Source organism: Aphelocoma coerulescens (genome assembly GCF_041296385.1).
Source record: "Aphelocoma coerulescens isolate FSJ_1873_10779 chromosome Z unlocalized genomic scaffold, UR_Acoe_1.0 ChrZ, whole genome shotgun sequence".
Classification (NCBI taxonomy): Eukaryota; Metazoa; Chordata; class Aves; order Passeriformes; family Corvidae; genus Aphelocoma; species Aphelocoma coerulescens.
The window spans coordinates 18,375,129-18,401,633 of record NW_027184085.1 but is presented as its reverse complement, the minus strand read 5'-3'; the positions used below and the strand labels follow the sequence as shown (position 1 = coordinate 18,401,633).

Sequence of the window (26,505 nt, the reverse complement as noted above, 5' to 3'; positions counted from 1 at the left end):
AGATTTAGTTTTTAATCTGGATGTTGAATATTTATCCTCTGCTGCACAATCAGAGGTAGGAAGGCAGTAACAGAGGCAATGAAGTTAGCTGGACCTTCTGTGTGAAAAAGTCAAGATACTAAAGATGTCAGGCTGCCATATTTTTGTTACCTGATTATAATTTACAGGGTCAGGACTAACTTGTTCCAGCTAAAGTCTGAAAACAGTAAATATTTTAGCATTGGAAGAATTTACTAGTTGCAGCTAATCAACTTTTTAAAATGGGATTTTTCAGTATTTCTGAAAATGTTTGAGTCCACACTGGTATTTTAGATTGTTGGCATCGCTGATTTAATAATAAGAAAGAGAAGCCTCATTTTTCATTGTCATTACCACTGTACCAATAAAGAGCTCCAGGCCTAGGCTAGGGCTTGTACTGATAAGCTGTAGCTGCTGGTCTGTGTCTCAAAGAGGTTTTTATTACTATTAGAATGTAAAGAAAGAAGGCTGTAGATGGGTAGATTCAGAAGAAAGGAATGATGGAATTAAGATGGAAAAAACCACTTTGATGGCATTATTTGCCATGAGAAGCAGTTGACCCAAAACAGCAGCAGTCTTCATTTTTAGCAGTTTTAGATGCATCACAGCAATGGGAACATAGGGGCATAATTTCAATGAGAATGGGGTAGCTTTGCTAACATATAGACAATATGCTGCATGTGTGAAACTGCAGTAGAACTGCAAATGTCACAGTTTAAAGGCAAAGGGACCAAGTAAGTAATGTCTCACAGCTGACTCAGGAAGGAGATCAGAAGACACCTTGTAAATTACTTAAACCCTAATGCAAATAACTAGTTTTTGGCACACTAGAAAAGAATAACCATAGAGGGGTGTCATGAACAATGAGACTGAACAAGTTAGGGAGATCAGGTCTATATTCATGTTTTCACAAAGTTTAAAAAATATTTTGTTATCTGTTTTCCTGGTGGAAGTTATGACTTGGGTCATGCCAATTGCCAGATCCTGCTGCCACAAAGCACCTGCTGGGTATATTCTTACTCAAGCCCTGAAATTTTTTCTAAGAAGTATCTAATAAATATGTTTCTTTGTACCTTAATGATGCTTTTGTTACTTTTACTGGAATTGCATTGATGTTTACAGCTCTCCTACTGATCAGGTTAACACATGTAAGGGCTCATAAGAGGAGCTATTTATTTTCTAGATTTGCCTGTGCAAGCCTGAACTATTAGGTTCTGCAAATCGATGCTAACAACATGAGAAGAAAAAGCAATAGGCTGTAAAACATAAAGTAAGTTACACTTAATCGATATAAACAATAAAATCTAGGGTCTTTTTGGCAATATTTTGAGAAAAATTAGAAAGGCCATGCCTCATGGTTAGCCAGGTGTACAATTTAAAGTTCTTTGGTGACTTTGTTTAAAGATAATAATGGATAGGGCTGTGCTGTTATGAAATGGTTCTGACTTCGAATTCAAGGAAACTCTTAAGAATAAAACTACATGTTTAATATTTATTTGTGACTTCTGATAGTTAAATACAAGAATTCCTTGTAAATCATTATGTGTAATGTGTAAATCATTATGTTTTTAATAATTTCCAGTAAGAGAAATAATAGCAAAATGGGGTATGAAATAAAAGTGAAGTATACAGGTTTTGTAAGTATATTCAGTGAAATAATGAAATAGCTCAGGAAATGTTCAACAATAAAAAACCATTAGGCATCCATGAAGGTTGTTATAGAGCATTTTTTAAAGGTCACACTTGCGTTTAACTTGGTGATAAAAGAATAAACTACTTCTCATAGGTACTTTATCTGAACATCAAAAACACAACTGGAAAGAAACCATAAAATCAATAACATCCTTTTATTTCGTTGACATTATGTGCATAGAGCTACATTAACTGTACCAGAAATATCCCTTTTGTGTCAGTGAGTTCCAACAGACAAAGAAGAAGAAAAAAATGAATATATTGCCACTTACAGAGTAATTTCTTAAGAAAAGTAATAAGCATTCTGCCCTGGGTACTGCATTTTATTTTATTTTATTTTATTTTATTTTATTTTGTTTTGTTTTGTTTTATTTTATTTTATTTTATTTTATTTTATTTTATTTTATTTTATTTTATTTTATTTTATTTTATTTTATTTTATTTTATTTTATTTTGTTTTGTTTTGTTTTGTTTTGTTTTGTTTTGTTTTGTTTTATTTTATTTTTTATTACTTTTTATTTTATTTGGAAGACACAGTCCTTTCTTGTGGACTTTGGACAAATATGCTTCACTTTTCTGTACCTTGTTTTCTTCAGGCCTGACATCAGACTGCAAGATGACATCACTGCAAAGCACTAATTTAAATTTTATTAGTAGTGCTTTACATTTGTTTACATTTGACCTTGGCATTTTCTTTGAAGTCTATTGACAGCTATTATCCCTTATTCTTTCAATCTTCTTACCAGACGATGTTGGCTGATATTATTATTTACCTCATTAGTGCTGTAATAGTTGTTGTGGGATTTTAAATTTTAATTATATTGCAGTATGCACTGCTCTGTTAGGAATCTTTCACACAATGAAGGAGTGACATAGAATCAGAAAAGTACATTTGTTGTATATTTTATCTTTGTTTAATTATCATCTGACTAAAAAATTAAAAAAAAATCTGTGAAAACAGTAATTTGAGCATCACCTGGCTGGAGTGCAGGACCTTGAAGAACAGTTTATACTTCTTTGGTGAGAATTTGTATTTCAGTCTTTCATCAAAAAAAGGGTAAATAATGAAAGTTTAAAAAGTTAAAGGATATTCATAAATGAGGCAAAGGGGAAATTAATGTTAAACTCAGGTATACACTATTCATGGATGTTTAAGGAGATTTGTAATAAACGTTTAAGTAAAGGAGGCTTATATAGACGATGCTCGTGGCGGGATTTTGGGGATGGTCCTGTGCAGGGCCGGGAGTAGGACTTGGTGATCCTTTCCAGCTCAGCTTATTCTATCCTTCTGTGATTCTGATTTAGAAAGCCATGGCAGGGCAGACTGAATTTATATGTGCAGATGCTTCTGGTCTCAAATCTTTAAATGATAGTGTGGAACACAGGTTTGTTTCTTCTTAACATCTCACCACTGACTGGCTTCATGCACATTTTTGCTGTGAATGTCATGAATTTGGGTGAGTGGTTCAGAATGCTTATGCACAGTAGAGACTTTAATAGAGTGCCCTTACATCAGTGTATTTACAGTGATTAAAAATGCTAATCTGGGCAGATTGTGAAGTGCTTCTCAATGGGTAGTGTCAAGTAGAGTACTGCAGTGAAATGCTTTGTAGTTTAGGGAATATAAACCAATGTCTATGTAAAAAGTGGAAAGAATTTTGGGAGCAATTTAGAGTTGTTAAAGATACTGGCTGAATTATTTGCATCTAAAATAGTAAACAGAAATAATCTGAATTATTTTGAATCATGAATAAGCCAAAACTGCTCTCATTTATCTTAAAGTAGGAGAGAAAATATGAGTGAAGGGAAAATTAACCTTAGTCTTTTTCACAACATCACCGAATTTGAGGATCTAAGCACATACCCCATTGCTGCACTCATCTGTGGGAGTAATGATATCAGATACAGTGGTACTGAGCTCATCATGACAACCTTTTCCTTTTGGGTATCTGTTGTCTGTAAATTTCCAAAACCATTTCAAATATGAGCTACTAATCCCATGGAATGTCCTTTAGCTATGTGTTAGGACTGAATAATTTGGGAATTTGCTGTAGGATGATAGAAGTTTCTATCTCCAGTTATGTAATCCAGGACCACTTTCAGTAGGTAGGAGCTTCATTTGTGATGGATTAGGTGAATACAATCCCTGGTTCCAATAAACTCTTTTGTTTTGGCCTTGACCTTCACTGTTGAGTACAGCGTGCTCTTACCCCCATCCTAAAGTTCATGCCTGCTTAAGCGATGTGTTATAAAATACCATTTTATATTTAAATGCAAAAAAAGTGTAGCAAACATTAGGAATTTTGCTGAAGTAAGTTTAATCTATTTCTTGTGGAATGATAATTTAGAATTAAAAAGGAGTATTACAGAACTATCTGTTTTCTTGCACTCAAAATTTCTCCATAGAACAATGGAGAGCAAGATTCCTTTAGCAACACACTTCTTTCAGCATATTCCTCCTGTGTCACATTGTGGCTACATAGCCCAAGCATCTCAGAACTTCTGTTGTGTTGATGATGTTGATTATCATGTTAAACAACATGGCAACAATGTGGTTTTTTTGCTTAGCCCAAAATTTGCTTTTTTTTCTGACCTGGTGCAGGACTCATGGCCGATGACTGTATTGTAAGTCACTAATTGCACTTATACCAACAAATTGTGAACTTTGTTAGCACACAGGCACCCACAAGTATATCATATTCCATCTGAATGCTAGGGAGATTGCATTTCTTCTCACATTCTCTTCCATCATGAATTCCCTCCTCCACTTAACTGTTTTGCTAACAGTAAAGTTTTTCTTATGCTAAGAAAGCAGATTTTTTTTTTTTTTTTAAATTTGCTTCCCTAGCAGATTCAACTGGAAATTTCCTATATTTTTATTTATTGCAGCAGATATAAATGGAACACTTGCTCCCTTCCGAAGCATAACATTTTGCTCTTTTGGGTACACTGAAGACTGTCGTTCAAGTACCTCAGCTCTTGGTGGTGCAGTGTTATGGAACACTTGAATTAGATATGTCTTTTATTTTCTCTGAGAGCTTGCCATCACTACTATATTAACTTGAGCTCAAAGTCACATTTTGTCCCAAAATTATTCTTGTGTAACTGGTGGTGCGAGTCAAACTGTGCCCCAAAATGATTCTTGTTTTATGAAGAAAAAATAGAAGATTTTGAAGGTGACAGGGTACCTATGCACCATTTTTAATCACATTACCTCTGGATAAGTGTGATTCCTAGGTGGAATCCTGAGCTGAATTTCAGAGATCTGCCTTCTGGTCACAGTTATGGATGAGCAAGGTATGTGGTGTAGACTTCATAACTTATTTTCCTTCTCTGTGCCTCTCCATTGGAATACAGATACTTTAAGTCGTGGACTGTGTCTTAATGCAATGTTCTGCAGTAAATAACAGTAGAGACTTGAAGTTGAGTTTTTAACTTCTTTAGCATTACTGTAGTGTGTATAATTAATCCAGCTTAAGCCAACTAATGACCAAACATCTGTATAAATGTACAAGTCCATAAAAAGAATTATATTTATTTGATTTTTTCAGGTAATTAATATTTCTCATTGCCTCACTTATTTCTCTATAGTATAACAAAAAGTCATTAGATAGGCACCATAAGTTTATCTAAACTGAATTTTTAGTTATTATTCTTGCTTGCAAAAAGCTATACTGATAACACCTGTGAGCAGATGAATGCTACTCTTATTTGAAATCTTACTGCAAAACATTGAATATTTTTTTCACTTGATCTTCTTCTGTAAGGAATTACAGAATTTTTGGCTGGGTTCTTTCCATGTGACAATACTCCACATGTTAAGGATGGGGAGCTGGAAGGCATGATGAGGATGCTTGCCAAGGATAATTGGCTTCTACTATGTGGAGCAGCTCAAATATTGTATTACAGCATGTAATTTGGGTGTTCATATTGCTGTAGTTCAAACCATTTCACTAGCCTGCAGCAGCAAGCTGAGCTTCCTTTGGGCTGTCTCCTTACATATTTATTAAATGTGCTACATGCAGCACTTGAGAAAGGGGTTGTCATTTCCAGATATGGACAGAGTTCTCTTTGGAACAGAAAGAAATCAATCTGAGTATTTTTCTTTCCATTTTTTTTTCTAATGACTATCATGTTCTGCCAATCATTCTTGTGGCTTTCTGTTAAATCTAAAAACCTCTTTGCTAGCACATGGAGGTATATGGCAAGAGTAGTTGTGGAGCTCTCTGTGGATTGATAAAAGAATTGTTAGATCCTTATATAAATGCTATTTATGAAACTTTAGCAGTGTTCTGAAAAGCAGGCTTGGGCCAGTTCAGATTTGTCATCTGTAACACGTAGGACATTAGAGTTCTTTGGTCAGTTGAATCTGTCTTGTTTTCTTGTCTTCAAACACTTTTTATGTGCTTCCCCTACTCTTTATCTATACATACTCATTTAGACTGCGCTCTGATATTTTTCTTCTTCAGTGTAAAGGAATGGGAGAGATTGAAAGTTCATTTCTCCTCATCCACGAGGAAAAGCTCAAAGACTTTAAGCTACTTAGGTCTTCACCTATCTACAGTCAGAGCGAAGATCATCTGAATCCCAGAAGAAGTTGAGTTGTCCTCAGAGTTTTGCAGGACAGAATTTCTGTAGGAATAATTCTGGTTGGACAGGGCTCTAAACAACCTGATCTAGTTGAAGTTGACTTTGTTCAGTGCAAGGGGTTTGGACTAGACAACTTTTAAAAGGTCCCTTCCAACTCAAACTACTCCATGATGCTATGAAACCATGAAGCGTCTCTGGTAGGAGGTAAAAAATGCACAGCTCTGATGACTGAAAAGTGCATGTGGTCTGACTTCACTGAACCAGACATGAGGAGGAAATCAGGTTGTCTGATTTTGTACACGACACGTACCATCCTGCCATGAGCACTGCAGCACACAGGACACCAGCACAGCCTCATCCTGTGACTATACATGTTAGGCGCACCAGGGTGGCCCAAGCTGCAGTTCACCAGCTTCCTGTGCCTGGCAGGCAGGGCCATCAGCACTCAACCAAGCTCAGGGACTGTTCTTTCTCTTTGAGAAACAAATGCTGTGTTGACAATTAATTGTTTTAAGGTTTGTACTATTATGAGATAACTGTAGATTATGTAAAACGCTCATTTTTGCCTTTCACATTTCATTACCTTGACCACTTGTCCAGTCTCACCAGAACACATGGCTTGTCCCGTTTGCTTGACTAACTTTACAGATTTATCTTCTTACTCATGAGTTCGAATTCATTTGTATAAACAGATGTAAGCTACAGGCCACATCCTCACCTACAGTACATCCTCACCTCTGCCACTATTAAAATCTGCTATCTACCTATTGGCTAAGATGTAGCCATTTAATTTCTGTATGCTTTCCTTTGCACAGATGTACCGTGTTTTAGTGGATGTTAAAACTATACACCTGTGTAAAAAACATTCTCCTTGCCTTAAAAAAAAGGGACCTTTACACTGGACAAAATGGGATTTAAATCAGACCACTCTTCCATATTTAAGGTTAAAACAGGCTGCGAAACCCATTAGGAAGCAATCTAGAGTCCTACAACAGTTGTGTCACAGAGGTTAAGAGAGCTTACCTAATAATCAAAGCCTGATTTAGTGCTTCTTATGGAAGAGAACTAGCTTGCTATGTGTTTGTTTCTAATGACTACACATTCCTTTTAAAATAATCAATTTTTAATGGATTCTGGTCACTAGTGGTGTTTCTCAGGACTCAGAATTGGGCCCAATACTGTTCAGTATCTTTACTGATGATCTGAATTAAGGGATTGAGTGTACCCTAAGTAAGTTTGTGGACCACACCAAGTTAGGTGGTAGTATTGGAAGGCTTTGCAGAGGGGTTTGGAGAGGTGAGATAAATGGGCTGAGACTGACAGTATGAGGTTCAACAAGGCCAAGTGCTGGGTCCTGGTCTTGGGTTACAACAACCCCAGGCAGCAGCACAGGCTGGAGCAGAGTGTCTGGAAAGCCGCCAAGTGGAAAAGGACCTGAGGGTGGCTGAACATGAGCCAGGGTGTGCCCTGGTGGCCAAGAAGGCCAATGGCATCCTGGCCTGGATCAGCAATGGTGTAGCCAGCAGGACCAGGGCAGGGATTGTCCCCCTGTACTGGGCACTGGTGAGGCCACACCTTAAAAAAATCAAAAAAGGAAACACAACCACCACTGTCATTTTACAACCTCTTTTCATCACTCCTGACAACTCTGTGGAGTGACTCTTCAGTGAAATTCTGATTTGTTGCAGTCAGTGGGACTTTTGCACAAAAATTAATTGGAGCTGGGGCTTTAACTGCTGTTCTTTTCCTGTTGAAAAGTTTTATGATTTAATGACTATTTTCCAGTTTATAATGTTTTCCCTTTTGGAAAATTCATTGTCTCATTCTGGAGTCTGACCAAGTTGACTATCTCTTCTTGTTTTTTAGCTAATCTTATTCTTTATCAATCAGCTCCTATATTATTCATTGAATTTTGTTATCTACCACAATTACTTCCAAAACAATCAAAGAATATGTTCATCATAACTATATTTGGTATTTTTTAACTCCTCACATGAGGGTCTTGCCTCTAGCAGGTACAACAAACTTGATGTATATGCTGCTGGACACTAGTGCCCACCAAACCTGCTCTATCAATCCTCCCCTCAACTAGACAGGGAGACAAAAAATAACAAAAGGGTCACGGGTTGAGATAAGGCCAGAAAGAGATAAGTCACTGGTTACCATCACAGGCAAAACAGACTCGACTTGGGAAAATTAGTTTAACAATCAGATCAAAGTAGGATAATGAGAATTAAAACCCAAATCTTAAAATCTTAAAATTACCCTCCCCCCTTGTTCCCTACTTCCTGTGCTTAACTTTCTTCCCTGTTTTCTCTACCTCTTCCCGTCCAGTGTTGCAGGGGAGTGGGGAATGGAGGTTATGGGTAGTTCCTCACATATTGTTTCTGTCACTGCTTCCTCCCCAAGAGAGGACTCTTTGCCCTGCTCCATCATGGGGTCTCTCCCACGGGAGACAGTTCTCTGTGAACTTCTGCAATGTGAGTCCTTCCCACTGTCTGCAGTTCTTCACAAGCTGCTCCAGCATAGGTTGCTTCCATGGGGTGCAGCCCTTCAGGTACAGCCTGCTCCAGTGTGGGTCCCCACAGACCCATAGCTCCTGCCAGGACCCTACTCCAGCACAGGCTTCTAATGGGGTCACAGCCTCCTCTCAGGCATCCACCTGCTCCAGCATGGGTCTCTTCCACGGGCTGCAGGTGGATCTCTGCATCCCCAGGAACCTCCATGGGCTGCAGGGGCACAGCTGCTTCACCATGGTCTCCACCACAGGCTGCAGGGGAACCTCAGCTCTGGCACCTGGAGCACCTCCTGCCCCTCCTTCTGCACTGACCTTGGTGTCTGCAGGGCTGTTCTTCCCACATATCCTCACCCCACTCTTATCTGGCCACAGTTTGCTTCTGCACAGTTAGTTTTTTCCTCTCAAATACATTATCCCAGAGGCATTGCTGCTGTACCTGACAGGCTCAGACTTGACCAGTGGTATGTCTGTCGTAGAGTTGTCTGGCATTGGATGTTTCAGACATGGAGGAAGTTTCTGGCAGCTTCTCACAGAACCCACCCCTGTGGCCGCCCTGCTACCAAAACCTGGACATGCAAACCCAAGAGATACTTCTTCTAAGGACTTCTAGCACAAGTCTTTGTTTCACTGGTCCCCAGTAGAGACTAAGCAGGTTGAAATGAAGGGATCAACGTGTTTTCCCTGGAACTTTCACTTCCTCTTACTTTTGGACATATGCTGCTGATCTATCTGATTTTCACAAACTGAATAAGCTTCCTTTGCAATTAAAAGGATGCCGTGAGTTTGTGTTGTCTTCACTGTGAGTTTTTTAAATTCGCTTCTTTCAAGAAGAATGTTGCTCATCCATCCCACTGTGCATCTTCTTAATATTTTTTTCACTGTCTTTAAAAGTCCTGTTAAAAAGTATTTAAGAGTTTATGCAATAGCTGATTTCAAACTATCACTTTCCTCTTTCATGTTATTCAGTCTCTCACCTCAAAAACCAATTGGAAGTAGTGCATTTTTGCACAAGAACTGTAAAATATAAAAGACACATAATAAAGTTAAAAAATTGTATGTATCTTTTTTTCCAGTGCCTGCAGTTTAACTGATGTCTGATGTGCTCCCCCTGTGGTGATGCGGTGTTTTTATTGTATTTTGTATGTTCTTTGTACCCCAATGGTTCGTCCCTGCCTTCCCCACTTCTACTCCCAGTTGATCTGTCACAGATCAAAGCTGCTCCCCCAGTGCTCCCAAATATGGTTATCCCCTCCCTTTGTTCTGGCTCCTTCCCTATCAATCACCCAAACCCCTCCCTGAGTTCTGGATTGTTCTGTGCCTGTCACCAAAGCCCTCCCTAATTACCCTTATATGGTCCCCATCAATCCCCCGAGACCCTGCCCCGTCACATACCTCCCCTCTTGGAAATCCCTTAAACCCCATGCCCCATTGGGGCATGTGACCCCTCTCCCTCCACCCACCAAGACCATTGGACCAGATGTGAGTCCGTCCCTCCAGTGTCCCTCCCTCCTAATCCGCTTATTGGTCCCTAGTTGGGTCTAGTTGGGTTACTCCCCTTGTTCAAACCCCTCCCCCCCCCCCTTTATAAGGCATGGTTGCTCTGGAGCTGTTGCTCGTCCTCTGTGGATACCCTTCAATAAACTTAGATTACCTTCCGTGGCAAGCCTCCTTGCTACTCTCTATCCTCTCCCTAGTTGGGGCTGCTGATAGCTATGCCACCTGGAGCTTCAGCTTCCCCTGGGCAGAGCTGAACTCCAGAGGAGCAGCTTTAAAGCCTAGAGCCTTCGGCTGGTCCCCACTCTTGCCACACATCGCAGGTGCTGGTTGGGCTGAGAAGTGAGCGGTCACTGCGACATCCTCGAAAAAATTTGAAAGATGTGTATTTCTCTTGAGTGGACTGATTTCACCAGTAACATGCAGAGGAGCTCTGCTCCAATCAGCTGCTGATGTTCGAATTCTTCAGAAGAAAACTGGTGCTGGCCCCCAGATCTCAGGACATTTTATTTTGATTTTAAAATGCCGTCAGTGGAAACGTTTAAGTCCACCCATGAATTTTGTTACTAGGACTAAAACACTCATTTTTTCCCTTTCTTTAAAACAAAAGTTTTGGATTACTTCCATAGTTCAGTTTTGTGTTTTATATTTTAAATAATATGTATTTTTTTAATTCCTGTTTTGATTTTTACTTACTATATTTTCTGCCTTTTATATTGTCCTGTGGTTTGACAAAAAGCAAAATGAGAATAAAAATGATACTGGTCATTTGCAGGCCTAGAAGGGGAGAAACTTCCTATTTATCCATATCAGAAGAACATGAGCAGAAAAAAACTAGGGGAGAAGACCCAGAGTTTTTTATGTATTTCTGCTGTCAAACCCTGAATAGGTCTCTTGAGTACTACTAGAATAATATTTTGAATATATTTATAAGCAGTTATACTAAAACAAAGGAGATTATAAAAATGTTTATGACAATAGTAAAAATTCTGTTAGAACTACCTAACTAAAACCAACACGTTTATCCACTGTCTTAGTTTTATAACCTGTAGGCAAAAATATCATTCACTTCTTCAGCACTGTCACAGAGAAGTATGGAATTTTACAAGAGATGGAGGAAATATCTGTGCATTTTGTAGATTAAGGGTCTGATTCAGCACATATTCACTGGGAATAATCCATCAAGAGTATCCATTTAGACAAGAATTTCATGTTTCTCCATTGTTGTTGGCAGGACATGAGAGTCCAGTGATAAGGAGTGTGCTGCTAACCCAAGGCTGATTCAAACATCACTTGACCTGGGAACAAAGCGTTAAAAACTAAATAAATATTGAAGCTAAAAGAGATGTTTATGAGTTGCCTCTGTTCTTAGTTTAGGGAAGAGTGCAAAAGTGTAGCCTATCTGTGCCATGTAAATACAATCCAGCTAATTGTGTGTGAAGGGAAGAACAGTTTCACAAAAAGAAAAAAGGAAACTTCATTCATACTACTGCCCTTTCTGCTGCTTTCAGGAATGAAGATGATTGAAGTTGTGTGTTCTTGTATTTTTCCTTCTGCTTTGTTGGAAAGAAACCATTCTTCCTGCTACAAAACTGGGGCAGGGCTGAGAACTTTCCTCTCTCCTGCAGTCTCTGAGGTTCTGAGATAAAGTCTGTCTCTGTCTGCTCACTCTTGCCATCAGTTAAGCTAGTTTACCTTGACAATATCATGCATCTCTGCTTCAAATTAGAGTTACCACCAAAAACAGTTGGACATTTCAGAATGCTTTCCTTAGGAAATAGGTGTGTATTATCAACAGCCACCGATTAACATTTGAAATCACTGACCACCGCCAGCTAAATCTGATAGGGAGGATTTATTAAATTCACTAAGTATAAACTATGCAAAATGGCCAACTTCATAAAAAAGCCTATTAACACTGTCTTTAAACAAACAAACAAACAAACCCCACAACATGCAGTTTGAGCACATTTCTTATTAGACACCAGAGGAATTATATGGAAAACAGCTGTCATGGGTTAGCATAGCTACGAAGTGATGTTCTTGCAAAGAGGTGCTTACAGCTTCCTCTATGACCTAACAGAACCTATCAACTGGCTAGTTTGAATACTGACAATTTTTTAAGCCACTTAAAAAAGCTTGACACACCTCTGTGGTCCACATTTAAGAATGGACAAACCCCGGGAAAGCTCTCTCTTGCTTCCAGCCTTGGGACAGGTAACTGGGGGGGGCCCATGCGGCCCAGCGGGGCTGGGATGGGCCCTGCTCAGCCTGGGCCCGGCCGGGACACAGCCATCGTGGAGCCGTGCGGCCCTGTTCCACCGCAGCCCCTGCAGCCCTGCTCCGTGCAGGCGGCAGCCCGGTTCACACCTCCCCCTCCAGTGAGGCCGAAGATCCAGCTGAAGCTGCTCCGCTGCCCAGCAAAGATCTTGTGACCAACAGCAACAAGCAAAATTCCAGCTGCAAGGCCCAGGTGAGATTAACCCTTTTAGTGCTGTAAGTTTCCTCCAGAACAGATGAAGCCTGCAGACATTCATGCTCTTCCAAGTCTGAGGAAGAGGGAAGGTGAAGAAAACACCATAGAGACACCAAAGTCAGTGAAGAAGGAAGAGCTGAAACTCTGAGGGAGGAGAAAGAGGAGATGCTTAGAAGCTGAAATTCTGTTGTAAAGCTGTATAGACTATGATATATCAGAGTACCCGTTGTTTCATGAAAGCATGGGGCATAGAGAGTTCAAACTGTACTTGGGAGCAAAAGCACCTGTACTGAAATAAGCAAATGCTGAAGCAGCTGTAAGTTGATGAGAAGTTTGAACAGGGAGAGATGGACGTGATGAGGACTCTTGCTCCAAATCGGAAGGAGAAGACCTCTGTTCCTAGAGATGCTCCCAGAGATAGTCCTAGAAGTGAAAATGATGAGGACCCTTTTTCTCCCAGGGAAGGGGGAGGGCCTCTATTCCTAGAGATGAAGATGCTCATAGAGATGGGTGAAGAGAACCTTTGTTTCTGAACAGCTCATCCTTAAAATGGTACCCCAGTAGCTCAAGATTGGATCCTCGAAAGCAGTTGTGGGGAAAGCTGCAAGGTGGGGGAAGGGACTCTCACATGTGAGCAGAGAACCAACCAGGGCGGCTTTCTCGTTGTGATACTGAAGCCATGAGAGAACTTCTTGTGGCGATGTCTCCATAGCATGAGCAAGAGAGACTCCTCTCCCTAAGTGAACTGAAAAAGGTTGTTACAGAAGTGGTAAACTGGAAATCTCAAGGGTCGTCTTTTTACATTGTCAGTGGGAGAAGGGAGAAAGGTGGGGGGAAGACAAGTGTTCTAAGGTGTTGTCTGACTTTTTTTCCTCTTTCTTTTATGTCTGTTAATAAACTTCTTTCTGTTCTTTTAAGTTTTTTGCCTGCTTTGCTTTCTCCTAATTCTTATCTTACAGAAGGTAAATAAGTAAGTAATGAATATTTTGGACCAAACCACTACACTCTAATTGGTGTTTCTGCCTGGTTGCAAACTGAACCCGCTACAATAGCCAAAGTGAACGTCTTAATTCTTGGAAAGTTTTCCTCCAGTTTTCACACTTTATCAGACACCAGGAATTCTACCCAGTTTTTTTTTGGCAAAGGCCAATCACGATTTTTTAAACTTCAGCATTTATATTTTTTTTATATAGTGTCAGCTCAGTCTGCACCATTGGGTGTCAGGAAGTTCAACAGTCAAGTCAACCACACAAAGACACAAAAGCTTAAGGACTCAGACTTTATTTGCTTTGGTACTTACAGATAACTTTATTTTATTCTGCACTGATATCTGAATATGTATTTGTAAAGTTTCTGAAGAACTCTCAAAATCAAACAGGGATAATAAAATTCTCTCCTAGATAGGACTCCCAATATTCACATTTCAGCTTGATCTAAGCAAGTTCCAGTTGATAATAAAGATCTTGTTACAGAACAGAGTTTCTAGGTTTTGGAGCTATAGGCATCTCAGGAAAAATCAATAGTAATCTGCTTAAAAGTGAAGCTGATGATTTTTTTTGACAAACACTTGAGCTGTTCCTTTGTGTTCTGATCATACATCCTAAGACAGTAGGAAAACAAAACTATTAATTGGTCTATTTAATAGTGAAATTTTAAACATTTACATTTAGTGATTTGTATTTTGTGTTTTCATCATAACATCCATAATAATATATATATGAGATGAGCTCTTCTGCAAAGTCCTGATGGAGACAGTGTAATATTCTTTGATCCCTTTTAGTAGGGACAAATACTATTACAGAATTACAAAGATGACAGGATGGCCATTTGAGCCACTCACTTTGTTACAAAAATGGCTTTTATTTTTTCAATTGCTAATTTAGTCACAGAATCACAGAATGGTTGAAGCTGGAAGGGACTTCTACAGGCCACTAAATCCAATCCCCCTGCTCAGGCAGTGCCAGCTAGAGCAGGTTGCCCAGATTATGTCCTGATGGCTTGTGAAGATTTAGAAGCATAGAGACTCCACAGAACAACCTGTTCCAGTGCTCAGTCACCCTCACCGTAAAAGTTTCGCAGTGTTTGGAGGGAACATTCTGTAGTTTAGTTTATGCATGTTGCCTCTAATTTTGTTCTACTTTGAAAATCTTTCATTTCTCTCATTATGTTGAATCTACAGCAGTATGCTTCTTAGAAAGAAACTGGTTTACAGCTACAGGGGAAAATGATTCAAGGATATACCCTCTCAACTAGAAGAACTACTTTTTGTATGATACAAAAAATAGGATAAGAAAGCAACTAGAGTAATTAATCTGTTATTGAGCTCCTTGTCCACAAGGGAATAGAACTGACACAATTCTCCCACAGCTGTTGGGAGAAAAAGAGAGTTAAAAAAACCAGACCTTTTCTCAAAGTACAGTTGGTTCATGAAAAAAAAGCAATACAAATACATAAAAAGGACATTGTGCTACTTGAAAATCAAGAGTTTCCCTCTTTTTCTTCATTTTGGGCAAGGTTGATTGCTTGATGAAAGAGCTTACTTCTTTTCACCAGAGATTAAGTGACAGTGGTCCTTCTGGCAAATTCTTACAGGCAGTGGATTAAGGAATGCATTAGTACTTTAACAAATTGGTCATAGGGGAAAGGAGCACTGGATAGGGATGAGTGGTAATAGAAGAACATTCATTTGGCCTTGCTGGATATTTGATAATAGCAAAGAGTGTATTTAAACATTCACACTGCAAAATTTTGACGTGGTCTGTCATTGAGGCCGTAAATTATTTAAATATGGTGTCTGTACTGAATGCATGTTTTCCCACTTGGCTTCAATTGAAGATACTTTTCTGATATTCTGAATTTCTATGGCATCTCAAGACTATTTGTTTAGATGAATTTGCAAATACTTCATACAGAAATTCTTCTAGACTTTGGGGAAAATTGTATCAGTATGAGTAACTCTGTTCCAAACCTTTTTTCCAAGAAATACATAAAATGATTACAGAAAAAAAAGCCAGAACAAGTTAGCAGTCCCACACAGAGAAACTGAACCACATAGTGAGCGCGTAATGATACAGTTCTTTATTTATAGGAATCAAAAGTGTTTTATTTACTCTAAACTAACTGTAATAGGCCTGTTCCAAGAGCCCAACAACTTCTTCCTAGATATTTGCAGTGTTCCTGTTACCTGGTTTCATAACAGTACAAACACATATTTTTCATCCTTTTGCCCTTGACATAGAGTCTTAGTACACAGAGATATTGTCACATGAGATATTTGTTTTTTTCTAAGACCATGAGAGAAATAAAAACTGTTTCAGGAAAAAAAACCCCTTTTTTCCTAGATCCTCATTTAATGTGTATTTTGTTTGTACAACTCTTTATGCACTCCTTTTATATTATGTAACTATAATCAAGTATTTTGACAAGTTGTGCATAACTGGAATTTATCATTTTCCTCCTACGATAGCCTGAAAGTTTCTACTTTCTCTGTTCAAGGAGATAAGGCAGTGTTCACAGCCTAAGGCTAGTGTTATTTGTAAAAAGCAGTATGTCCTTGTCATTTGGACACAGTCTCTGTATGTGTAAGGCTACTAACAGGTACAAGGAATTTTTCTTTACTACAGTAGAAACTCGGAGAGATTCCTAGCATGGAAAAAAGGGTGTTCTGAGTGGGACCATAAAAACACTTGCTGAGAAACCTTCTGCAGTTGAGTGGTTTTTCCAGGTGTTCATTCTAAAATCTGATCAAGAGTATTTTGGTTTACCTGTGATTGTGGAGAGATGTGCACAAAGTTGTACATGTTACACAAAAATATCTTTCATAATTACATTTTATCAACAGTGAGACATGTGAACACTCCACGAAGATAGCGTTTTTAAGTCACAATATGTGTGATTTTCTCAGTAAAATATTAAAAAAAAAGTAGGAAAATTGATGTTACTTCTGTGCTGAATAAGAGCTAACATGGTTATAATTAATAGAAATTGTCGATATTGACTAAATATATCAGTCACTCCAATTTTAGGCCATCAGTTAACACTCTAAGTATGAACATCCTCATTTACAGAAAAACAATCTTAATTTGAACTTCTGAGGGTTTTTTTTGAAATGGTAATTGTAAGAGAAACTCAAAATCTTGGTTCTGCAATTCTGTTGCTCCAAACTTCAAGCTTACAGTAGGCTGAAGAGTATAAAAGGACAGTCAGAAAATTTGGGGATGATGTCCAGGGTCTGAATCTCACAGATGATCATAGAATCATAAAATGCTTTGGGTTAGAAGATCATCTGCTGGCACAATTAGGTCACCCCAAAGCCTTCTGTTTTCCAGGCTAAATTCTCCCAACTCTCTCAGTCTTTCCACACAGGAGAGGTGCTCCTTCCCTTTGATCATGCTTGTGGCCTCCTCTGGACTTGCTCTAGCTCCTGTGCTGGGACCAGAGCTGGATGCAGGTGGGGTCTCAGCAGAGCAGAGCAGAGGGGCAGAATCCCCTCCCTGGCGCTGCTGGCTGCGCTGCTTTGGATGCAGCCCAGGACACGTTTGGCTCTCTGGGCTGTGAGTGCCCATGGCTGGGTCATGTCCAGCCTCTCACCCACCAGCACCCCCAAGTCCTTCTGGGCAGGGCTGCTCTTGGCCTGTTCATGCCCAGCCTGTGTTCATACCAGGGTTTGCCCTGACCCTGATGCAGCACCAGCACTCAGTCTGTTAAATCGCATGGAGTTCCCACAGGCCACATGTTCCCAGCTTGTCCAGGTCCCTCTGGATGACATCCCATCCTTCAGATGTGCAGCACCACTCAGCTTGGGGTCATCTTCAGATTTGCTGAGGGTGCACTCAATCCCTTTGTCTATGTCACTGATGAAGACATTAAATAACACTGGTCCCAGTACAGACCCCTGAGGGCACCACTTGTCACTGGTGTCCATTGGGACACTGAGACATTGACCACGACCCTCTGGATGTGACCATCCAATCAATTTCTTATCCATCTAACAATCCACTCCTCAAATCCATCTCCCTCCAATTTAGAGAGAAGGATGTTGTGAGGGACCATGTCAAAGGCTTTACGGAAGTCCAGGACATCCACAGCCCTTCCCTTGTCTGCTGATGCTGTCAGTCCACCATGGAAGGCCACTGGGTTGGTCAGGCAGGACTTGCCCTTGGTGCATCTGTACTGGCTGTCTCAAATAACCTCCCTGTCCTGCATGTGCCCTAGCACAGCTTCTAGGAGGATCTGTTCCATGATCTTCCCAGGCACAGAAGTGACCCTGACAGGTCAGTAGCTCCCAGGGTACTCCTATCTATCCTTTTTAAAGATGGGTAGTATGTTTCCCCTTTTCCAGTCACCTGGGACTTCACCTGACTGCCATGACTTTTCAAATATCATGGAGAGTGTCTTGGCAGCTACATCAGCCATTTCCCTCAGGACTGTGGATATATCCCGTTGGGTCCCCTGGTTCCTTAGGTGGTCACAAACCTAATCTTCCTTGCCATGAACTTCCAGTTGCCATCCATCTGTCCATCTCTCAAGAGGTGTGGAAAGAGAGAAATTAAGACTGTGGGAAATTTGTTGAGTACCTCAGATTTCTTTTCATCTGTTGTTACCAGTTTATTTTTAACATTGTTTATCAGAGGGTGCGCACCTTCTTTGACCTTCCTTTTCTGGTTAGGTCTTCAGTTCATTTAGAATAGCCTAGAGGTTTTCAGAGCTTCTTCCAGCAGCCTGCAGCTCCAAAAGACAGTACATGCCAACACTATCTGGATCACATCACTGCTCAGCAGAGTGCTTGTCTTCACTCCAAGACACTCCCATTTTAAGGCAACACAGTGGTCAAACCCCTTCGCTGTGTGCTTGCTGAGTCAACTCCTTTCCAGTCTCTTTGCATCACTTAGATGATCTCAACTGATCAGACAATAATGAAGAATCTGTACTTATTTTTTGATTCTGCTTGTCTGAAATTCATTAAAATACTGAAAAGATTAATACAAATACACTTGAGTGGTTTTCTACTTGGGTAGAAAAGTGTGGTATTGCTTTTTGTTCTCCAGGAATAGCAAAACAACATATATGAAAATCATGACAAACCATTACATAAAGTGGACACTCTACATAAGTATTGCCATATAGTAATTTTTTCCCTTCAAAATTTTTGAACAGAAATTGTTCCCAAATAACGATGTGAATTAAAGTGGAGCCATCTATGGTGTTTTGTTAGGTGCTGTGCTAAGAATCAAGTCTTTTATAGACACAGACAGTAGAACACTCTTTAAAAAAATAGCTGTGCAGTGCCAAATGATTATGCTAGAGCTTTTTCTTTCTGCTAGCCTTTCATTTGTTGGTGTTTTTTTTTTTTTTTCTATGTACCATACTGAAAGCTACATATATAGGAATTTCTTGTAATCTGTAAACTGAAAAGAGAACACTTGCTGTCACTTCCTTTTTTCTAAAAGCATATACAAAATAACATGCAAATTCTTAAAGCAGCTGGTGTTAAAATGTACTTCTCTTCCTCTTATTAAAGCCTAATGAGACATAAAAAGAACCTTTGACATTTCAAGATGCCTCTCATTTACAGAAGTTAATCTGTCTTAGGACTTTATCGTCTGGGTGGGGAAGCTTGATCATGTGTCTAAAACAAAAAAACTGATTAGTAGATCAGTCCTGGATCTAATTACAGGGTGCTATCTTAGAGGTAACAGAGAAGTCAGAAACAGTGTTGTGAGGCTCTCAAAGCTGCACAGCTGATAATTATTCTTTTATTCTTAGCTTAGTGGCACCGGAGTGTTATACTTGAAAAGCTGTTAACCTCAACATTTTCCACCACATTGTATAACAACAAAAGTGTGGGCCAAATTTAGAGCTTTGGTACTGTTCAGAAAAAAGCTTTCCTACGGTTGTTCTGCCCTTCAGAACTGCAGGTGTGCTTGTTTGATGGGTACTTTGCCATCATTTAGAAAACCTTTTATTTCCATTTAAGATTGGTCTGACAGCTCTGAGTTCTGAGAATTGTCAGGAGGTGCCAAGTCCAGCAAGTCTTAAGCCTAGCATTGGCCATCAGAATTTTACTTAGTCTGAGTGGTCAGTTGGGTCCCCACGGCAGTCACAGACTCTTGAAGTGTGGCAGTCTGAAGTGGGAGATCGTGAGAAGCATCCTAAGGGTGAGGAACTTCCTTGTGAGTGATGGATTCTGCTTTCTAATGTGCTTTGAGATGTACTGGGAAGGTGAATAGTAGATAAATATTCCTGAATGCAAGGTGCCATTTGTAATATATATATATTTGCTAAATAAATAGCAAACTGAGCATTTTATTAGTTTTACCTAAATATTGTATCCCTTGAATTTGTTTTGTGGTTTTCATACTTCTTGAGGAAAAAAGTCATTTGAATACTTTCTTAAGTATTAGAAGGGATGGTTTTGTTAAGAAAAACATGGTTCCTAGTATCTGATTTTCAAGAATTGCTGTTGGGCAGGCTGCAGGCTAGCTGAAAAATAACATCATACGAACTTGTTTTACTGTGTTCAAGAATTAGTGAGCTGTGATGTCTGTTGTATTATAGAACGTCATGGATTCTCTTTTGATAGATAAACAGGCTGGAAATCCTGACTTTATTGTCCAGGAAATTCCTTTGGATGAGATAGCATTTCTAGTAAGTATGCATCTGAATGACAGTGTTTACACTTTAGTGGGGATTTTTTTTGTTGAGTGTTGGTTAATGTGTTTACTGAAGTGGCCAGCACTGCAAAATTTTCTTTAAATGGTTCTGCCAATTAATCTCAATTCAAACTTCTTGCATTACCTTTTTCCAGATGTAAGTGAACATTATTCAAAATCAGGGGATGTTTTTGCAATAGCCACAAGCATGTGAAGTTTAAAAGTTGTGAGGGTACTTGAAGCTTCTGAGCATGTGCTTAGAAACATAAAAAGAAACAAGTCTAGTATCCAGGTTGTTGTACAGTAATGCACTGGGCTATTTGGCAGTAGTCCATGCTGGCGTGTTTTATTTGAATAGGAGTTTTAGGTAATTTGTTTTCCTGATTTTTTGCTTGTCTGACATTTGAAAATAAGGTTAATTTGATGTGAAACAAGTTAAGGGAGATGTTATCGATGTGAAACTAGTCAAGGGAGATGTTATAGATGTCCATAACAAGCCAACCAAAGAGACATTTCTCTACCTTGGAGTCAAGTTTACATGTATGTAGCTGATCTAGATGTGTCTACACCAGCAGTTTCAAAACCTGATGTTTCAGATACACAGCTTGGAATACAGGATACCTGGGCTAAAACTCACTCAGCTCTGAGTTCAATGTGGAGAAGCTTTCTTGTGTTCAGATCTACATTGTAATAAAAAAGAGCTGGGCTTGGTAGGTGAGGCTTGCACTCTGCATATAGGATTATTTTTCTGAAATTATTTGCATAGTGACAGATTTCCTGTTATTGGGGAGTTGTTGAAGAAGGGTACGTCTTCCTGTCTGTAACTGAAACTTCTGCAAGACATTTACTTCCAATTGAATATTTAGCAATTTTTGTTAAACTGTGGTTTTCCATACTATTATTGGGTTCATTGCCCATATTGTGTTCCTGTGTCCAGTTCCAAAACTTTTTCACTGGTTCTTTTGTGCTTACAGCCAACATGCAATACTCTGTGCCGGCTCTAGCACACACACACACAGGCTCTGGGTTAGAGCAAACACGACTGCAGTTATCTGAGCACTCCTTTGACAGCTGGTGCTTCGGCGGGCCATCGTTGTTCGGGGCACTCACATGTGCTCTTACACCTTTCCCCGCGCTTCTATAAAGGTTAACCCGTTAATTTCTGATGGTGCCGCGGTGGATAGGTAAGAGGGAGGACGGCTCGGCGCGGCTGCCGGCGGGGTGTGGGTGGGTGTGGGTGCCCTCAGCAGCCGTGCCTCCGCGCTTCCCGTGCCTCCGCGCTTCCCGTGCCCCCCGCGCCGTGCTTGCCGCGCCGCGGTGCCGGGGCGCGGTGCCGAGCCGGACGCCTCCCTCGAGGGGGCGGCGCTGCGGGCGGCAGCGGCCCCAGGGCGGGCGGCGGAGCCGGGGCAAGGGGCGAGCCCGGCACGACCGAAGTTTCTTGCCCGCGCCGCCCCGGTGTCTCCGCAGAGCGCGGCCCCGCGGAGGGGCAGAGCCGCCGCCCGCGCCCGCAGAATGAGGGAGCAGCGCCCGTGTCCGGGCACCGGGCAGCGGAGGATGGGCGCGCTGGCGCTCCCCGTGAGCCCTGTTAAACGCTTGCGAACTGAGCGCGCTTTCCCCTGTCTTTCCGCAGAGGAGGCCTACCAAAAACTGGCTAGCGAGACCATGGAGGAGCTGGACTGGTGCCTGGACCAGCTGGAGACCCTGCAGACCAGGCACTCCGTCAGCGAAATGGCCTCGAACAAGGTAGGAGCCCGGGGGCTCGGCCTCGCCGTCCCGCTCCCCCCTGCGGGCGGGGGGTCGCGGCAGCCGGGGCTGCGCAGGGTCAGGGGCAGCCGGAGGGGCCAGGGCGCTGGAGCGACCCCGGGCGGAGAAACTTGACGTGGGCAAGCAGTGTCCGCACGCCGGTTTGGGAGCGGGAGCGGCTTCCGTTGTGGCTTTTTGCACCAGTCTTTTAAATTTCAGGGCAAGTTGTGAAAGTGATGCAGGTCTTGTAAAGCTACAGTGTTTTCTTGCGTGTGTCGGTTTAAAAACAAAAAGAGATTGTTCACGGCTGCTGGCAATAATCTCTTCAGTTGCTCCTTCTTTTCACAGAATCCCTTACAGAATTAGGGATCTTTCCTAGAAACGGTGTAGAAAGTAGCATGAAAGGTGATAAAGATAGTTCTTGAGCCCAGGGGAGCTGTATGGTGGTTTCTCTTTGTAAACAGTGATGATGACAGCTCTCATAACGCTATTTGTTATGAAAGAACACGCTCTCAACCAAAGTGCCATCACAGTAGACACCTACATCCAGAGGTGTGCTTCTGCAACAGAGTGCGCACTTCCTTCTCATCCTGGAAGCTGAGGATTCGCATTATCTGGGAACTCTGTGCCGGGGTCTGCTATGGTCTGTATGTGCTTTGGTTTTGCAATTTGAAATTGAGTTTCCACATCCTTCATTCATAAGTAAACTTTCTTTCCTGATTTTGGTTTGCAAAGAATGTCCAGGTACATTTCTGGAGTTCGTTTTTTTAAGGTGAATTAATAAAGCTGCTGTTACTTCAAAATTGATTTTTATATTTTTCATCAACTGAATACTTGAGCAGCAACATGTACAATTAGAAATAAGAAGAAAGCTTTAATTGAATAGGCTAGTTTTCCATCTCTTATGTCTGCAAAAGCAGCTGATGATATTTTAGCATCTTTTAATCATTTTAGTTGTAATTAATAATTTTTTTTTAAGCTGGCAAATAGTTATTTTGAGTCAGCCTATGCTTTCTTAATATTCTACTGTCTCGCTTTGACTGCTCTTACCAAGTATCTGCTGTTTGTTATTGACTGTTTTTAAGTTGCTGTTCAAGTGTGCCTGCATGTCAGATATGATTATGCATGTCAGTATTATTACACTTGTGCAGTTTAATCCCACAGTGTAATATCCCCTGTGCTTTTCTTGGCTTTAGAGACTCTTAGCACCAATTTGATCACTGTTTTAGGAGTTACCTGCCTGGCATTACGCTATTCTCAGAACTGCATTTTCAGTTTTTATTGCAGCTGAAAGATCTTGTTACTCAGTACCTATTGTTTATGCATTGCTAAGTTACAAAGTCAAGAGTTTCTGAGGCTGTTTCAGCACTATATGAATCTAGAGACTTTGTTTCCAAAGGGAGTGAGATCAGACCGACACACACAACGTGGTCTTTCCTTACTAACCGGTTTGAACACCTGTTGGTTTCCTGGCTTGTCATGTCTGTATAACCATTCTTTCACAAAAGGCTTCATTTTCTTCAAGTATTTATTTAACTCCTTATAGTATATAAGATATGCAGTGTATTTGATGAACAGTGAGGGCAAGTTGTTTCTAGAATAAGGTAAAATTAATTGCAAATCAATGTTTTTTAAGTTTTGCCAAGTATATTCAGATTTTTACAGAAAGAGGACATTTTTAAAATAAAATTTGATGAATTGTGTGCATTTATAAGTAGATTCAGAGGTGCTACTGTGTTTGATATTATGCTTTGTTTGTATTTGTTTGAATTAGTAAGCATTTTCACCTCTTTTTTTTTAAATTTACCCCCTTGTACAAACTTGTGTCATCTTTCAGTGTTCATTTGGGAGTTTTTTGTTTTGTTTGTTAAGAAATTAAAAAACAAAACCCAGAAGGTAAATCTGTGCCACTAACCATCATGTGAACAATCTTCAATATAAACCAGCAAGTCCATACAATAGTGTGAGGAAAAATTAGTGCAGGAGGATTTTTATTTCAGGTGTACAGCAGGTTGTTCTAAAGAATCATTTTACTTCTGATTACTGAAATGTATCCAGCATTTATACAATACCTCCTATTGTAATATAACTGCAAAGTGTGATGTCTCAGTGAGGCATATAGGTAAATTATACTATTTTAGCTTATTGAGAAACTGAAGTAGAAAAGCTTTGCTCAAGGCTGAGAACACAGACTTCAGTACAGAAATGAACATGCAAGAGTACTCTGTCCTCTCTCTGAAGAGTAGGTCCTGTAAAATCAGATGAGAAAATCAGGAAAAGGAATGTTGTTGAGACAGAACAACATAGTTTCTCACTTATTTCTTTACTTTTCTATGGGTTTCTCAAAGAACTAACCCACAAGACTGACTCATTGTTGGTGTGGGTTTTTTCCCCTGGACTTTCAGCTATTTCCCTTGCTTATTTCTCTCCCCTTTATTTCATATGTAGCAGCATTTTCATCATTATTAGTTTTCCTTTTTTATGTGAACACATGCAAGACATAAGGGGTGGCATAAGAATTGTACTCTGCACTAGGTAAGAACTTTTGCCCATTGAGGAAAGGCTGCCATAGTAGAGGAAAAAAAAAACCAGGGTGGAAGCAGTATTTTGTGTCCTGAATGCTTGGAGGAGTCCAGGGAGTGAGTCTTATCTCCCTCCCACTGTGCAGTGAGTTGACAGTCTGAACTGTTGGCTTCATCTGTTTGGAATCCCTTTGCTGTTGTAATGCTTGCGTAGGACTAGCATTAGCGTATCCCAGTTCAGGGGTATTTATTTTGTTTAGATGCCCCTCTTGCTCAATTAACAGTAGTCTATGACGTGCCAGCTCACAGCTGTGGATGACAGAAAGTGGAATGATGCAGATACATAAGAAGATCCTTCTTCTCCCTGCTTAAAATTGATTAAAGCAGTAGTGACAAGGTGCTATACATGACCTCTGGGTGAGCCCTGACATGTTGTGGGACTGTGTTACCCAAAATCTTTGAGAACATGCTGTAGGTCTGTTCTGGAGGAAGCCAGCTATGATGCTTGGCTGCCTACATTACATCAGTATGACTGTAATATCCAGATGATTTCCCTTTTCCCAGCCTGTGATACAAAGATTTCCAAATGCCTGCAGCCATTGCATGTGAAGTAACTGATGGATCTCTGGTGCACCCATAGGCATAGTTTGTAAATCAGCGTGATTTCCAAAGGACATAGTATGTAGTTGTATTGTCACTTGTCATTGTGTTGTTATGAATCTTACAGTACTTGGTGTTTACTTAAATTGCTAGCTTCTGAAATTGGGTACTAGCAAGAGAAAACCAGCTTTTTGAAAGCACAGGAAGTTTGTCATCTTTGTCCTCCTTCAGAAACCCTTTAAAGCCTTGAAAGGCTCCAAAGCAAAAAATAATATATATAAGAAGCACCGTCAATTTGGAAAATTGACGAAAATGTCTTTCATTTTGGGAGAACTATGTCTGATTTCTGTATCATGTACCGTTAATATTGCCCAATGTCAGTGGACTGTATATCTGTTCAAGAAAGCTCAGAAAAACACAACAATACTAAATTAATTTTAGGAAATAGTTTACAAATCTGGGTCATTAAAGATAGGATCCCAAGGAATAGTTAGATGTCTCTATTTAACTGTTCTGATTTCCACAGATGATAACCCATATCACTTCTTGCTAAACTGAATTGTGAGTAATAGCTCCTGAAAAAAATGGGGTTTAGGAGGCTACTAGCTTGTTAATTGTGATTTCAAACTTTAGATTCAGCTACTTTGATGAACATATACAAACAAATGATGTTTTTAAAGTTTCCAAGTTGCAGACTGATGGTTTTTTTCTTTTTTTCTTTTTAATAGTTTTCTTATTTTTTATTGAGTAGCACCCTGTTCTTTTTATTTCTGCTAAATGAGATTAAAGCAAAATTTAATAGATTTTAAGTTCTCTGGGAGAAGAACTGTCTTCTTCCAGTATTCAGTTTGGCACTGTGTAGTTTATGGTCCTGATTCTGGATCTGAGAGTTATTCTGTGATAGACAATACACAAATTAAAAATTCCAGTAATAAAGATGTAGCAACTGCTTTCTCTTAGACAGCATTATTTGTAGATTAGTCAAATGTGGATGAATATATATAATGAAACTTGTTTGCAAAAGCGTATTTTTACTTCTGTAAGCATGATTTTGCAAGCATCTCATGTTTGTTGCTCTTGTGTGTCTAAGAATCTGAACTTAGACATGGGAAAAGTTTCAGATTGTGTCATTTTTGTTTCAGCTTTTACTCTCCTGCAGAGGATGTGTTTTTCAGGGTTTGCTAATAACTGGTAAAGAGC

The 26,505-nt window shown here is 40.0% G+C and overlaps 1 protein-coding gene across 2 annotated transcripts in view; it reads left to right on the top strand.

The window, feature by feature from the left end:
* The window catches only part of PDE4D (phosphodiesterase 4D), a 159,734-nt gene that overhangs the window by 90,197 nt on the left and 43,032 nt on the right, over positions 1-26,505 (top strand). For both annotated transcript variants that reach the window (XM_069000889.1, XM_069000890.1), the window contains exon 6: positions 22,071-22,183. In XM_069000889.1, the coding sequence (XP_068856990.1) occupies positions 22,071-22,183 (113 nt within the window). The remainder of the gene's footprint in view (positions 1-22,070; positions 22,184-26,505) is intronic.